This window comes from Dermacentor silvarum, chromosome 5 (genome assembly GCF_013339745.2).
Source record: "Dermacentor silvarum isolate Dsil-2018 chromosome 5, BIME_Dsil_1.4, whole genome shotgun sequence".
NCBI lineage: Eukaryota > Metazoa > Arthropoda > Arachnida > Ixodida > Ixodidae > Dermacentor > Dermacentor silvarum.
This window is the reverse complement of record NC_051158.1, coordinates 61,311,730-61,328,879: the sequence shown is the minus strand read 5'-3', so window position 1 is coordinate 61,328,879 and position 17,150 is coordinate 61,311,730. Positions and strand designations below refer to the sequence as shown.

At 48.0% G+C, this 17,150-nt stretch overlaps 1 protein-coding gene across 1 annotated transcript in view; it reads right to left on the bottom strand.

The window, feature by feature from the left end:
- Positions 1-431: 431 nt before the first annotated feature.
- Positions 432-17,150, bottom strand: part of LOC119453407 (uncharacterized) — a 35,297-nt gene continuing 18,578 nt past the window's right edge. The window contains exons 4-6 of the mRNA XM_049667853.1: positions 16,720-16,778; positions 9,978-10,052; positions 432-936 (exon numbers count right to left, since the gene is read on the bottom strand). Coding sequence (XP_049523810.1) covers positions 763-936; positions 9,978-10,052; positions 16,720-16,778 — 308 coding nt within the window. The 3' untranslated portion in view covers positions 432-762. The remainder of the gene's footprint in view (positions 937-9,977; positions 10,053-16,719; positions 16,779-17,150) is intronic.

Below are 17,150 nucleotides of genomic sequence, written 5' to 3'. Positions count from 1 at the left end.
AAGTTGCGCGCTTTTGCTTTCAATTCACTTCGTGACTGTGCTTCGTCCCGCAGACGACGCTAGTGCACACGCAGGGCGTCCCACTACTTCTATACCTCGCGGGCCGCAAGGCGCGCTGGAGTGTGAATGGAGGTATACAAAGTGAATGTCAGGAACGTTTACACAGTTCAGGAAGCTGGACTTTTTGTAGTTTTCTGTTGTTTATGGTTGAGATGGGAAGGCGAACTCACTGCTTCATTGGACGATGGTTGCGAGAATGCCGGTTACCAGTTCATGAGAACATCAGTTCGCACTGATAGCTTCAGGGTGAACTGCAGTGAACTTGATGAGCTCTACATACGCTGATCTTTAAAAAGTTATGAAGTTTATCCAGCCTTTTTGATGTTTTTATGTTCAGAAAACGGTGGAGACAGCTTTTCATGAGGCACAGAGAACTATCACACATTATGTCTCCAACGGTGAGTGACAAGTTTTAGCAAAGATCAAACTACAACAGTAAACTACCAGCCGCTATTTCCAGGCTAAGGTATAATGAGTTGGCGCTATTCATTCCGTGCGCGATATATTTTATCCCATTATATAAAAGAGAGGACGCCCTCTCTTTCGGTTAGTACGGAGCGGTTGGTACATATTTGACCCACTTGACAAGGGCACTTTAAATATCTATAGAACACCATGTGGTACAAAATAAGGGTTTCCCTGTTCAATTTATTGAACGAATAAACTGAAATTATTGATTAACAGCAACAATGACCAGCAAGCCTAACGTCGCATTAGGTAATAGTTCCCGTAGTCATCCCAGCAGTGTTTTCTGGCCATTGGTACGTGGCAGCTGACTCGACGACGATAAGGTCTGCATATTCCATGTACACAAATGCCTCTGATGCACTGAGTTACATCGGACCTTAAGCTTCTTTCAGCAAAATCATTGGCAACCTGAAAACAAGCGAAAAGAGAACCACTAGATTATTTCAGAATGTAGGAACTTCATAAACGAGTACATAAAGGTAATGAATACCAATTTCACAAAGTTCATCGAGGTGGGTTTGTTCACTGGCTGTGTCATTTTTCGTGGCGATTTATTAAAAGGATGCCTTTGAAACCCTCCGAATAAAATATAAAAAGGCTACATATAATATTCTTATAGTTTCCGAGAATAATGCAACAGTTTCCCCAAAATAATGCTATAATATCTATAGGAATGCATGGATCCACTATTATTCAAAGTGACGCACTGCTATATTTGCTAGCGTCTATCATGGGTACTGGATGTCGCAGGTATCATTTTCAAAATGTTATCTGGCTCCTTCTAGGAGAATTCTCCAAAGTATAAATATCGCACCCCAGCCTATTATTTATTTTGTATAAACCTTTTTCTGGATTGTAGCTCTGCAATACGTGAATGCCCAGTATTTTAAAAAATTAATGATGACCGCCATGGCTATATAAATAACATTAAATGAGCCATTGGTGTCAACCAGATTGATTTGTCAGGTCTGCTTCATTCACAAATTTTGTTATATTGTTCACAGTCCACCGGCAAAAGTATTTGTCCCGTGCCGGGTACCTTCTCCGGATATGCAAATGCGTTATCTAACAGCGCCTACAAGACTGGGAACAAACAGTTTAATGTTCCCCATTCTACGAATTTAGCCATGCGAATGATATATGGACTCTCAACACGCGTTAAGCCGTAGCCGGGGCCTTCGACCACCATCGCCATCGTGTTGTCTAGGGTACCAAGGCGCATACGCCATCGCTGCCCACCTTCGCAGCTGCCTGGCCTAGGTAGCCAAGTTTATAAAGTGGCCAAAAATATTACCTAGAGGGACGTTGGCGCCACCGTCCACAGAAATTTGCTAACAAGCGCTGTACCACTACGCAAACGGCCCGAGGAGTGAGACACGTTTCTCTCGAACGTGTCTCACTCCTCGGGCCCCACAGTTCCCTTTTTTTTTCTCGTTTTTATTACATAAAGAGGGCCTCCAATCCGGCAACATAGATACCTCGAGGTAGCATGCGTGGGTTTATTGACCAGTTACCTTCACCCAAATAGATCACGTACACGTGCCGCCTGCAACAGAAAGAATGTTCAACGTCCGCCGCCAAGGTTTGTGAATGATGGCGCTGGCCAACACTCCCGTGGTTAGTTCTAGTAGTGAAAAAACATAAATACCCCAGAAAGTAGATGGCAAAGACGGCGCTACGGCAGCTCAATTGGTCAGTGCATCGCACACGTAATGCGAAGACGTGGGATCGCTCCCCACATGCGGCAAGTTGTTTTTGAATCCTCGGTATAGGATGACATTTTCAATTATTTTATTCTTACATTAATTCATATTTACTTATTTTGATTGGTACAAGTAATCCCGCTATGCTGTCCTTGGGGTCTTTTTAACAGCGAAGCTGTTCAAGCCAGCCGTAATTTGTGGTTCGTATCAAGAAACTGCTGCGCCGTAGCTATGGCAACCTAGAGAAGGAGTGGGAGACGCGGTATCCTCTTGCATGCGGTCTCCTCATCGCCAGCTCTCTCCTTTCCCGACCCCCGCCTCTCTTCTATCCGCGGCGTGCTGAGCCAGTCGAAAAAAAAAAGCTGGCCGATTGATATCGAGCGGCTAGCCTCCAACGCGCTCGGCGTCGGCAAGCGACAGCGTTCTTGGCACTGTGCCAACCTTGGTTAGCCTGCCTGCGTTTGTGGCACGCCAGGAACGCTGTCCCTCGTAGGCGCCGATGCGTCCAGCGCTGGTCACGCGAAGTGTCGCAAAATGGAAGGTACCCCCGAAATTGATCGCTCAAGAATACCTTGCCTACATGCGTAGTAAAGTTATACCAAGTTAAGACCTAGCAGAAACCAAGTTAATGCCTAGCTGTAGCAGCCCGTAAGACTTGAAGATCGACAGTTTAACTGTGCCTAAGCTTTGCATGACCGAGTGAACACTTGGTCGTTTTTTTTGTTGGCTTCTTATGATATAATTATTAAAAATCGGGCCCCTCGGTTCCATTTCTTAACGTTCATTATTGGCCCCAATATACCTCCGTTGCGGTTTACTAACATTTATAAAATCAAGAGAGGAAAAAGAAAGAAAGCATTGAAGGTGACGCAGTGTAAATGCGGATGTTGTAGTTCCTCATCCACCTTTACCAGTTCGGCGGTGCTGTTCCCATTCGATAAATTTACAAATCCCAGCACGAGTTCTTGTACCTTTGATAAAAAGATGGATTTACTAATTACTAACACATGGGCAGTTAATGAGAACTTTCGCGAAATAAATTAATTATTACCCGCGAAACGCCGCCAACCGCATGCGTCGTCTAGGTGTGGGCAATTCTCGAAAAAGGCCAACTCAAATCCACTACTTGTGTACAACAGCACGAAAGCACAAATTTACTCTCTATGGAATTACGGAAACGTTAAGGACGAGTGCCTTCATCCACGTTGCCTAATGCATGCACCACCCGCGAAACGTGTGTTGGAGTCACGTGATTTATTGTGGGGAAGATATGTCGAGGATGGGAGTGTGAGTCGAGAAGGATATACTAGGGGACAGCCTTTCTTGTCTATAAGCGAATGTGCTCGAGATGAAGTCCGCAAGCTGCACTGCTGCTGGATGTAGCCCCAGAATTTATTTCCCCTTTTCTTACGTGGAAAATAGAGAACATGTCTCTTATTTACAGCACATAATTTGAAGCGATGCGTAGCATTCACTAGCCAACCAGAGAATTGTTTTCCCCCATTGCTTAGATGGCACTTTCTAGTTTTCACGCACTGGATACTGCCGCATGTTTTACGCATTCCTCAAAGGCAAGAAAGGCGTCCACGTCTTCTGGTGAGTGTTCGTCGCATGGAGGAAGGAAAGAACTAGGAGGAAATATGCCTTCACTTAGCAAGCCTAGGCAAGCCAACCTCCTCTGACAGTACCCCTCGCTGTCCCCGGGGCCTATCTACGCGGTGGTTCTCGGGAAGTATTCGGCCCCCGTGACTGCTGGACCATTCAAGGGACTGTTTGGTCAGTGCTATACTTTAGTTGCGGCAGCCGTCACAGGTATATATGAAAGAAGCAGCAAGTACACGGAGAACGGACCATACGATTATCTGCTTCCGAGTGCGTTGTACTTCGCTTGAAGGATGCTGCCTTGAAGTGAGGTGCAAGGCAGGGGTGCCTGGGACAGGGCAATAAAATTTCTGACGCGTCACTTGTGCTTACCGCCATGGTTAGTGTAGTCGCAGGACGCTGTTACCTTGAAGCCCGTGCGAACGTGCGAGTCTGGTCTAACTTTGTCACGCACTCTATAAGGTCATATCAGACACAACGCACCTTGAACTGCGGCGGTTATTCAAGCGAAGGTTTCTAGGAGGGCGAAAAACACGAACATGAACTCATCATTAATGCCAACTACGCGTTTATAGGGAAGTGTTTCTGGTAGTACTCCCAGCGATGGTGAGGTTATATCTCGATAGATGCCTGGGTTGACTTCCGAAACGGAAAGATGAAAGAGAATGATAGTGCCGGCAGCGCTACGCGTAAACAGCATCTGGCATCAGCCTCGCATAACAATCTCCGCGCAAACGCCTTGAAAGCCTCGTGTTTGAAAAGTTCCGACAGACGCATCGAACTTACGCAAACGCTTTTTTTTTTCCAGTTTTCGTACCACCACCTTCGCGCTTTGAAAATTAAGAGATAAAACCACCGAAGCAGATGTACGCAAACGCTATCAAAACGAACCGACAAGAAACTATCACTTGCGTATCACATGACGAGGGCCGATTTATGCTTTATATTTCTAATGACTGTAGGCTTCAGGCACTTATCACGCAAATCTCCCTCCTAGTTTTTTTTTTTATTTCCTTTCTCCATGGTTTGTCGCCTGCTCTTTCGCCTGTCAAGTCTCTTGGAAGGCTCTGCTGTCAACTCTTCGGCAGCAACAAGTCACTGCGGAAGCAAAGAAAACAAGTCCTTGCAACGTCTACACGAAAACCACGCGAATGCGTCTTGGAAATCACAACCATCAGCGTGTGCAAACCAAGGAGGTTGATGCAAAGAAGTGAGCTAGCTGACTAATGCTGCACCGGTGCTACAGATGGCGGCGTCGTTTGTGTGTTTTTACCGGCGCCGTGATCACACAGCTGCTTCAGCGCTGCGACGCAGGTGGTGCTAGTTTGCTACTCAGAACTATCTCATTCGTATGGGATTGTCTCCAAGAATCGATCTGCTATAGAAATTCACGCCGAGTTAACAGCGCAAATGCAGAGTCGAAGATATTGAAACTGAAACTCACCCCGACTAAATTGCGTACAAATGCGTGTGCGGAAGCTGCGTCCCTATAGCTTTGGCTTCATAGGCAAAGAAAACAACATTATCGGTCCCCACTGTTAGAGATCACGTGACGCGTTTAAGATCGGAGGCGTGGCAGAGAAGAAATCTTGAAAACAGCGTCATTCTGAATCATTTTTGGTTTGAGACGCGCGCAACCTGTTGCTGGTGCTTCTCATCAAGCCAGTGTTGTGACCACGAGTGCTGCCAGTAATCTAGCGAGTCGTCTTCATCTGTGTCTTTGTGCGCGCGCCACCACTGGTGTTTCAGCCAGCAATTGAATGTTTAGTGCAATGAATATTGGCCTGAACTCAAGGAGCCTTTCATTCATATTAGAATGCTTTGTAGCGCTGGAAATGTTCAACCCTTTGGTACAACAACGTCTTTTTAGAGCGAAAGCTCTACTACGCCACGTCTCGCAAGGTCATTCATCGCGTCGCAATGACCTTGAGCCACCCGAGCGCGAGCCGCCGGAGCGTAAGTGTGGCAGGCATGACGTCACGCCAAGAGATCCGCTGCGGAGAGGCGTCGCAGCTGCGGTCGCTCGGGGCCTCTCCACTGTGGTGCCACGTGACTAGGCGAGGGTTTACAGCTGCTTTGGCGGCGCTTGGTGGCTCAGTCTCGCCATGGATGGCGCGTCGGCTGGGCCGTCTGCGCGTGCGCTTCACCGCAAGCGGCAGGCTGAATCCAATCATCCGGTAGGTATAGCTAGACGGAAGGCTGCGCAATCTCAAGGAAAGGCAAAGTTGGCTGCTAAAACACCGGAGCAAAGGGAGGTCAGGTTAGCACGTTGTAGAGAAGCTTACCAAGCACGGAAGCGTGTATTAATGAAGCACTGTGTGCGTAGCCTTTGCAAAAGCAAGCCAAACAGACCTTTCGCTCGTGATAACTAGGTTTCAAAAAATTAAACCACAACCAATTTTTTGCAGGAGTAACCGATGCGGCTCACCGCACGTAATCTTTGCTGAACTACACCGATACTTTCTTTTTTTTATTATTGGGCTTGGTGTAATTCTCTTGGAAACTTGCTACATTTAACCGTAATACCTATATGAAAATGCAGGCGCAGTGTTGGCATTACCATGGTACAAATTTGCTTGTTTTGTACATATACATAAAGTGTTTAAGAAAAAACAGCTCCATTCTTAGTAAGTTAGGCATCGTAAGAATATAATTATTCTTATGATGTCAAAAGGCGCTGCTTACTAGAGTTTGCCATGTGCGCCACAAAATTACCCATCTGCGAATTTCACCAAAAATGGCATTGTAACCGAGTGTAGCCGTAAGTGACAAACGAACAATCTTAATAAATTTTTGTGTGTCTCTTTTACTGATTCGCTAGCTGTCTTCACCTACTTCAAGTTTTTTGCAACTGAACATTTTATTCATATATGCGCAACCGAGCATAAAACATAAGCTACCTGAAGTTAAACACTTCATGACGGCAAATATAAAACCCAGGAAAGTGTTAATTTTCTATCTATATGTGCACAACACATTGAGAATAAGCCTAATCAACGAAAAAAAAAAAAATATTTCGTGGAAATAGGCGGAAAACTCCAGATAGGAAACTGGGAGTGGGTTTCACCCCAAGCCACTTAAGGCTTCATTAGACATTTGTACAAACAGCTCTCGTCATATTTAACCACGGGTCTACATTAATTTTCTTTATATCACGTGTGTGACACCTCTGCAGCCGGAGATATTAAATTGGTATGTTTCCTCTGACTGCTTTCAAAAGAAATCGAGTCACGTCTGAACATTCTTCATCCTATGATTCTGCTCCAAACCAACAAATGACGGTTGCGGTCGGTCGTATAGTGTTGGCCGAAGATATTTAGCCGGAAACTTAATACTCAATACTAGAACTCAGCAAGAAATTTTTTCTAGTGGCAATAAGATTTAAGTATTGATAGCGGGAAGGAGCACCGTAAAGAATTTACTTTACGTCTGTAGGGAGCCCGTTATTTAGTATTATCTTCTCATTTTGTAGGAAATAAAAACAAAGCCGTAAGACTTTATTTGAATCAACACTTGGTGTTTATATTTAGTCACAGCTTCACACCATTCATTCTGACTTGACCTTCGGTATGCAATTTTAATATACCAAATTTATATAATCTCTTGAGTGTTAGTACAAATGCACGCTCTCACTAATGCATTTGAACTGATTACTGTCCTTTGCTATATAATAAGGAATGCGATGGACGCTCTCGCTTATGGAGAAGGCATCCGCATCAAAAGACGTGATTACTTAACAGTACTGTATATCCCTGGCAGGTCCTTTTGTATATGCCTGGCAGGTAATATTGCGGATGTTACCTCATAATTTATCAAAGATCTCGTCTGAGAGTAGGACATACATACGGCATCCACAATTTCCTCTTAACTGGAAATGATCCACCAACCTGTGGTAGATGTGGAGAGAGGCTTACCGTGCTCCACGTCCTCGTGGAGTGCAGGGAAGCCGAAACAGAGAGAAAAAGGCACTTTCCTCTAGCATACCGGTACTGTCTCCCTCTCCATCGCTCTATGTTTCTGGGCGACAAACCTCTCTTTAACATCAAAGCTGTCCTGGGTTTCTGAGCGATGTTATATTGCATATTATTTGCCCAATAGTTTCGTAGCGCATCCTCTCTCCGGAGGATGTCGCCGCGATAGTAGTTTTGCATAGCACGCGCCTCCAGGCCCTTGCATTTCAAAGGGTCTGTAAAGGCAGTAGTACTTTTTGATAAGATTTATCAGTGATAAATTTTCCTTTATCATCATTATCTTGGGATTTCTTCTTTCGTGTTCATAGTGCACCTCATTAGCTGTTGCCATAATTTTATTACATATATATTTTACGCATTTTACAGCGATTGTTCTTTAGGCCCTTTTACAGCCACGACAATCGACCTTTCGCAATTCATTGCTCCATTGTCAACTCATGAAAACTGGCCTGGCGCTCTTTGGCCATACCTGGCCCTTGCGCCAATAAACACCATATATCATCATCATCATAATTTATCAAAGAGATGTAATGCGCTAGTTTTGATCGACCTCTCTATGGTGTAGAACCGTTGAAGATTCAGCTTTCGGTGGTGCCAGTGATTGTTATGAAAAACTGCGGAGAAGCAAGTATCACGTTAGTGTAGGCAAGGTGCTCAACAAACTATAGGTATTGAAGGAGAATGGTTTGCGGTGAGAGTTGGGAAGCTGGTATCGGCCATTTACAGAACTAGGATAATCCCTTTTTGATTTGTGCAGTGCATAGTGCCGTTTGACTAAAACGAGTATTGCGTCACCGGCTCCTGAAAGCTGTATTTTTTGTCGACATCAAGCTCCACATGAAGCAGGAAAAATGTCACGGCTTTCATGTCGATTCCAAGCGCAGATTTTAAGTACAGGAATCCGATTCTCAACGTCTGCTCCACGCTCGCACGTGAAAAAATTACAGATCTAGGCATGCTCAGTGAAAAAAAATGGGACAATGCATGTCACAGAAGCAGTCGGGAACATTGGCGCCAATACTGTTGATGTAGAGACGTTATGGTGTCATAGTTCGTGGAAAGCGAACTCTGTGACCTTTGTTTCTTATTTATTTTGTAATTCACTGACTGCATTCCTTAAATGAATAACTTTTCGAAAAGTGCATGAATAGTGAATGTACATGAACAAGCCCAAACACAAAACAAGAAAGTTATAACTCTTCTACATCGCACCGACATTCAGACTTGGTAGATGGGATGTAGTCTTGTTAAAAACAGTTAGCGAGATAATGCGGTTACTTCGTTTGAAAAATTAGAAACGGTGGGTTAGGAGTATGGCGAAATCAGGAGCCGTCTGATATTCCATGTAAAAGCAAGGCAACTCAATTGTTCGCCAGAAATTGGTCTCGGGCATTCGAACAGGCCTGGAATGTGACGTTGAATATATTATAGAGGCAGCGAATAACACTAAGAAAGCCGACATCAGCAGCATGAAAGAAATATGTGAACCGCCATCAAGACAGAAATCAGGCAAGCTCTTCCAACAATTAAAGACGCACTGAATGAAAGAGAAAGCATAAACTGTTTGATAATCTAAATATCGCATGAAAAGTACAAGCTGCTAAAATTGTTCAAGAAGTAGACAATAGCGAAGTTCAAAATAATAAAATTGCGAACATCGAGAAAGTACGGAGCTCTCAAGTATATGCCGTGCAGAACACGATAACACTGATATTGCAGTGAGGTGCTCGAAATTGCACAAAAATGGCCATGCGCAGAAACTTCATGTCAGCGCAATGGTGAACGTATCATCCTCGCTGAGACATGAATTTGAATAGCGGTAGAGGTCAAGGTTTTTCTTCGACCTGTGGGGAGGTTCCAGCTGATACTTATAAAATGCTGGTGACATGATGACTTCCTCAAAATGCCGATGACGGCATTCAACCTAAGGGAAGTGATGGGTAGACAGACACAGCACAAGTCATTTTAAGGGTTATTGTAGTCTGTTTAGTTGTACATGCACCTAGTCGTTTCTATATATTGTTATTTACAGCCTATACCGACGATACAGCGAGTGCACTGACAAGTAGACGGATGTCTCCTATAACTTTCTGGTTTTCACGTTGATTGTTTACGCCAAAAAGCAATTTATGCGGATTCCTTGATAGGCTTATATAAGGGAAATTCAACCTACTTGTAGACAAGGCGTTAACTTTGGAAGCTTGTAAAAATATCCATCTGGACACCATGCATGGCAACTGACGGTGTACTGTAAGAAACAGAAATAAAAATTCCTAAATGTCACAGTGCACTAGCAGTTCATAGAAATAATACTCAAGTAAATAATATTGACACGTATACAAGTTTATCTTTCACCGGTGGCCGCTTTCCACCGGCTAACAAATGTTAAACGTTATCGCTCGGCGCAGGACGCGCCTGTATCGGAAGTTTCTAGAACGTTATCGATGCTTCTTTCCATTGCCTGTTTTCACCGACGCTTATGTTATCTGATTGCATGACTGACGCGAATTGTGTAGAACTTTCTGGAAGACACGCGGGCATCAGGGATTAATCTAGAACCTTCGATGACTCAGGTATAAAAGCCGACGCGTTTCGCCGCTGATCAGATTTTCGACGATCGCCGACTGGGTTCGCCGCTATCGTTGTGCTTTGAGTGTACCTTGCTTTTGTGGGCACAGGTTCGCCCAATAAACAACCAGTTTCGTTGTACACAGTTTTACGACTGTTTCTTCAGCGTCACTACTACGTGACATCTGGTGGAGGTGCTGCAATCAAAGACCACTGCAATCAAGGCCAAGTCAACGACCAAAATGGCAGCACCAGCGTCCCCCATCCTGCTGCAGCAACCTCGGGAGCCACCGGCTTTTCGTGGATCATCCGCTGAAGACCCTGAAACCTGGCTGGAGACATACGAGCGGACCGCGACGTTCAACAAATGGAGCGACGACGACAAGCTGCGCCATGTCTATTTTTCGTTGGATGACGCTGCTCGGACCTGGTTTGAGAACAGAGAGACCACCCTGGTTACGTGGGACCTTTTTCGTGAAAACTTCGTGAGGACCTTCACGAGTGTCGTACGAAAGGAGAGGGCAGAGGTTCTCTTAGAAACTAGAGTGCAATTGCCGAACGAGAACATCGCAATCTTCACGGAGGAGATGACTCGCCTCTTCCGCCACGCCGCCCCGACATGTCTGAAGAAAAGAAAGTTCGGTTCTTGATGCGGGGTGTCAAAGACCAACTATTCGCCGGATTGATGCGCAACCCGCCCAAGACTGTCGCCGAATTTCTTTCCGAGGCTACAACGATCCAGAAGACGCTTGAAATGGGCGTCAGGCAATACAACCGCCGTGCCCTGACCAACTACGCCGACGCTCAAGCACTAGGCGCCGACGACCTGCGCGAGACCATCAGAGCGGTCGTTCGCGAGCAGCTGCAGAAGCCAGGTCGCAGCCTCACGTGGCATCTATCGCCGACGTCGTCAAAGACGAAGTTCAGCGCTCACTTGGAGTTCCCGATGTGCAGCCACAACGCCGAAACCCCAGCCGGAAGCGCTGACCTATGCCGCCGTCGCCCGTCGTCAAGGCCCCCCTCCGCGCTCGCGCCAGGGCCCCGTAACGCCGCAGTTCCGTCGTCCACCGCCGCCGCCGCCAGCACGCCCGCCCGTCGCCCAGCGCAGCTACCAGAGGAAGACGGACATTTGGCGCGCCCCCGACCACCGCCCGCTCTGCTATCACTGCGGGGAAGCTGCTCATGTCTACCGCCGATGCCCATACCGCGAGATGGGCCTACGAGGGTTCCCCATCAACGCGCCGCGTCCCGATCGAGGTGAACGACCGCGCGACATCGCCGACTACCTCGCCGGAGCCCAGTGGCAACCACGACGATCCTCATGCTCGCCGTCACCAGGCCGCTACATCTCGTCGCATCGCCGTCAGTACAACGGTCCCACCCGGGGCCGATCTCCCAGCCCTTACCCGGGAAACTAAAGGCAGCAACCGATGGAGGTGCGGTTGCTGTACGACGCAATGCTGAAGATCCTCCGACGCCGCCGACGACGACGATTCGCGATTCATCACGACGAGATATCAGCACGCCGCCTAGCAACAGCCTTGACAACAAATCGCCGCCGAAAGAAGACCTACCGACGCGACGTAGCAGCAGCAGAGCAAGCCGACGCAGCCGTGATCCGACGCCACGAATTAACCGCAACGCCAGACGCCGGTCTACCAATCTAGACGTGCTCATCGATGGCCATAACGTCACCGCTCTCGTCGACACTGGAGCCGACTATTTCGTCTTCAGTGGCCCGTTCGCCGCCAAGTTGAAGAAGGTGAAAACAGCCTGGCAAGGACCCGATATCCGGACATTGGGAGGCCACCTAATAACGCCGACTGGAATCTGCACTGCGCGAGTCACGGGAAACAACCGCACTTACCCGGCGAGCTTCGTAATCCTGCAGCACTGCTCCAGGGATGTCATCCTAGGCATGGACTTTCTAAATCAACACGGTGCAGTCATCGACTTAAGGTCCAAGTCGATAACGCTTTCAACGCACAACGCGATACCACCGGATACAAGCATAAGTTACCATGCCTTGAATGTGCTTGAAGAACAAGTCACCGTTCCGCCTCGCTCCAGCGTAATGATTTCCGTCGGTACCGAAGTGCCTGCAGACATGGAGGGCGTCATCGAGGGCGATCATCACTTACTGCTCGACCGTGAAATTTGCGTCGCTAGAGGCATAGCTGAGCTACGTGCAGGGAAAGCAAGGGTGATGCTCACGAACTTCAGCCCCGAATACAATCACATTAACAAAGGCACCACGGTCGCCTACATCGACGAAATAGTACAAGCCAGCAGTGCTTTCGCCTTCACAGATTCCTGTGCACCTGCAACGACGACTATAGTACCTGAACCAACTTTCGACGTCAATCAGAACCTTCCCAGGCACAAGAAAGAACAACTAAAGGCTCTGCTCCTGCAATACAACGACTGCTTCTCGTCGTCGTCAAAAGTTCGACAAACCCCTGTCGCCAATCACCGCATCATCACCGACGAAAATGTCCGGCCACTCCGTCAGAGCCCGTACCGAGTTTCGGCGCGCGAACGCGAGGCCATAAGGCAACAAGTCGACGAAATGCTACGCGACGACATCATCCAGCCGTCCAAGAGTCCGTGGGCGTCGCCCGTGGTGTTAGTGAAGAAGAAGGATGGAACCCTACGTTTCTGCGTAGATTATCGTCGCCTCAATAAGATCACGAAGAAGGACGTATACCCCCTCCCACGGATTGACGACGCCTTGGATCGACTATACAACGCAAAGTATTTTTCGTCGATGGACCTCAAAACCGGCTACTGGCAAATCGAAGTCGACGAGAGGGACCGGGAGAAGACGGCCGTTATAACACCAGACGGACTGTTCGAGTTCAAGGTCATGCCGTTTGGTCTTTGCTCGGCACCTGCTACTTTCCAACGCGTCATGGATACAGTACTGGCAGGCTTGAAGTGGCAGACTTGCCTCGTTTATTTGGACGACGTCGTTGTGTTTGCCTCAAGCTTCGAAGAACACCTGCGGCGCCTTGAAACAGTTCTTCAAGCAATCAAAACCTCCGGACTCACGTTAAAGCCAGAAAAGTGCCACTTCGCATATGAGGAGCTCTTGTTTTTGGGCCACGTCATCAACAAGTCCGGAGTGCGCCCCGACCCTCAGAAAACTGCGGCCATCTCCAACTTTCCTCCGCCCGCTGACAAGAAGGCAGTGCGTAGATTTCTTGGACTGTGCGCCTATTACAGGCGCTTCGTCAAGAATTTTTCACGGATCGCTGAGCCACTGACGTATCTCACGAAGGCCGACGTCGAGTTCAAGTGGGAGACGCCGCAAGTCGAAGCATTTGAAGAACTGAAGCGACGCCTGCAATCGCCGCCAATACTTGCGCATTTCGACGAAAATGCCGATACCGAAGTCCACACCGACGCAAGTAGCGTAGGACTCGGCGCCGTGCTTGTGCAGAGGACTGACGGACTAGAAAAGGTTGTAAGTTGCGCTAGCCGGTCGCTATCGAAGGCGGAAGCAAATTATTCCACAACAGAAAAGGAGTGCCTCGCCATCATCTGGGCAACATCAAAGTTTCGCCCCTACCTCTATGGCAGGCCTTTAAAGTTGTGAGCGACCACCACGCCTCGTGTTGGCTAGCTAACTTGAAGGATCCGTCAGGTCGCCTCGCACGATGGAGCCTGAGACTTCAAGCATTCGACATCATCGTCGTTTACAAATCCGGGCGAAAGCACGCTGACGCCGATTGTTTGTCTCGCGCCCCCGTCGAACCGCCGCCACAAGACGACCAGGATGACGACACTTTCTTGGGACCCATAAGTGCCGACGAATTCGCCGAACAACAGCGAGCCGACCCGGAACTAAGGAGCCTTGTAGACTACCTGGAAGGCAAGACCATCATTGCGCCGAAGGTGTTCAGGCGAGGATTGGCGTCGTTTTTCTTGCAAAACGACATTCTCCTAAAGAAGAACTTCTCGCCTCTCCGAGCCAACTACCTCCTCGTGGTACCCTCAGCATTGCGTCCAGAGGTTCTGCAAGCTCTCCATGACGACCCAACGGCTGGACATCTCGATTTTTCACGCACTCTCGCGAGGATACAAGAAAAATACTACTAGCCTCGCCTCTCTGCTGACGTCGCCCAATACGTAAGGACATGCCGAGACTGTCAGCGACGCAAAACACCGCCGACAAGGCCAGCCGGGCTCCTACAGCCGATCGAGCCACCTCGCCGACTGTTCCAGCAGATCGGGATGGACTTACTGGGGCCTTTTCCGACGTCGACGTCCGGGAATAAATGGATCGTCGTAGCTACGGACTACCTCACCCGCTACGCCGAAACAAAAGCCTTGCCCAAAGGCAGTGCCGCCGAGGTAGCCCGATTCTTCGTTGAGAACATCCTCCTACGTCACGGTGCCCCGGAAGTCCTCAATCACCGACAGAGGTACGGCCTTTACGGCAGAACTAACTCAAGCCATCCTGCGGTACAGCCAGACAAGCCATCGCCGCACCACCGCCTACCACCCGCAGACGAATGGCCTCACCGAGCGCCTAAATAAGACCATCGCCGACATGCTGGCAATGTACGTCGACGTCGAACACAAGACGTGGGATGCCATCCTTCCGTACGTGACCTTCGCATACAACACGGCCGTGCAAGAAACGACGCACATGGCGCCGTTCAACCTGGTCTACGGAAGGAACCCGGCAACGACGCTTGACGCCATGCTACCGGACGTCGCTGACGAAGAAAATCTCGACGTTGCCACCTATTTGCAGCGTGCCGAAGAAGGTCGACAGCTCGCCCGCCTGCGCATCAAGAACCAGCAGAGAACCGACAGCCGACACTACAATCTTCGACGACGCTACGTCGAGTACCAGCCCGGAGACCGTGTTTGGGTCTGGACTCCGATACGCCGACGAGGACTTAGCGAGAAACTCTTACGTCGCTATTTCGGACCATATAAGATCATCCGACGTATTGGCACACTGGACTATGATGTCGTGCCAGACGGCATTTTGCAATCACAGCGGCGCCGCGCACGACCCGAAGTCATCCATGTGATGCGTCTTAAGCCTTTCTACGCCCGCTGACGAACTTAGGTACTTTGTTACTTTATTATTTTTCCCTTTATTACGCGTGGTTTTGTTTTCGCTTTCACATTTGTTTGTAGCATCGGGACGATGTTTTTTTTAAGGGGAGGGTATTGACACGTATACATGTTTATCTTTCACCGGTGGCCGCTTTCCACCGGCTAACAAATGTTAAACGTTATCGCTCGGCGCAGGACGCGCCTGTATCGGAAGTTTCTAGAACGTTATCGATGCTTCTTTCCATTGCCTGTTTTCACCGACGCTTATGTTATCTGATTGCATGACTGACGCGAATTGTGTAGAACTTTCTGGAAGACACGCGGGCATCAGGGATTAATCTAGAACCTTCGATGACTCAGGTATAAAAGCCGACGCGTTTCGCCGCTGATCAGATTTTCGACGATCGCCGACTGGGTTCGCCGCTATCGTTGTGCTTTGAGTGTACCTTGCTTTTGTGGGCACAGGTTCGCCCAATAAACAACCAGTTTCGTTGTACACAGTTTTACGACTGTTTCTTCAGCGTCACTACTACGTGACAATATCGTCGCAAGACCGCCAAGAACCCAAGACCCACTGGACGCTTACACCCCATTGACGTCCCTTCCGAACCATTCTTTCGCGTCGGCATGAATCTCGTAGGCCTTTTCCTACGTCTAAAACCGGCAGCAAGTGGGTTGCTGTCGGGACTGACTACACGAAGCGTTACGCCATCACGGGAGCATTGGCGACAAGCTGCGCAACGGACGTTGCGGATTTCCTTCTGTATGACGTCATACTACATCACGGCGCCCCGAGGCAGCTGCTCACTGATCGCGGCCGCACATTTTTGTCCCGCGTTGTCGAAGATCTGCTTCGTTCCTATACTGCCGTGCACAAACTAACCACCGCATATCACCCCCAGACCAATGGATTAACTGAGTGGCTTAACCGGGCGTTGACGGAGGGGCAATTCATGCACGTTTCTCCGGACCACAGGGACTGGGACGACTCGTTACCCTACATAAAATTTGCTTATAATTCATCCCGCCACGAGACCGCCGGATTTTCGCCATTTTATCAGCTGTTCGGCCGCCACCCAACTTTACCCTTCCACACACTTCTTCCACCCGCGACCAATATTCCAACTGAGTATGCCCGCGACAGCTTCGCCCTGGCTCACAGAGTTCGTCAGATTGCCCGCTCACGGCTCACTGCCTTGGATGTGGGGCCAATATCTTGGGTTCTTGTTGTTGCTCTTAAAGACCAATGGATTGCTTAACATTTTACTTACCAGTGCGTTTGCGGACTTGAGAACTTTATATATACAGCCATGTCCATCGATGTGTATACCTGAAGCATGGTGGAATGTGCAGTGTACATTGTTAACAAATATGAATTGTGTTTCCCTTTTACTATAGTGTGTTTTGAAAAAATTTTTATTTCCTGCCAGTTTAACTATATTGTTTAATAATATTGATCGAACGTAGCGTTAAAAAACAGAACAATCGTAAAACTAGATTTTTGTACGCTTGCGTCACTAAAAAAAACACCATTTAAAATATTGTAAAATTAGGTGAACGGTTTTTCATAGTCAAAAGTCATCTAGTAGATGGGAATAAGACTTCAGTGACACATTCATGGCTTAAAGCATAGGGAAATGTTGAACAGCTGATCTATTAACATACAGTTAGCCACTGTAATAAAAACACAATGATAACCAAT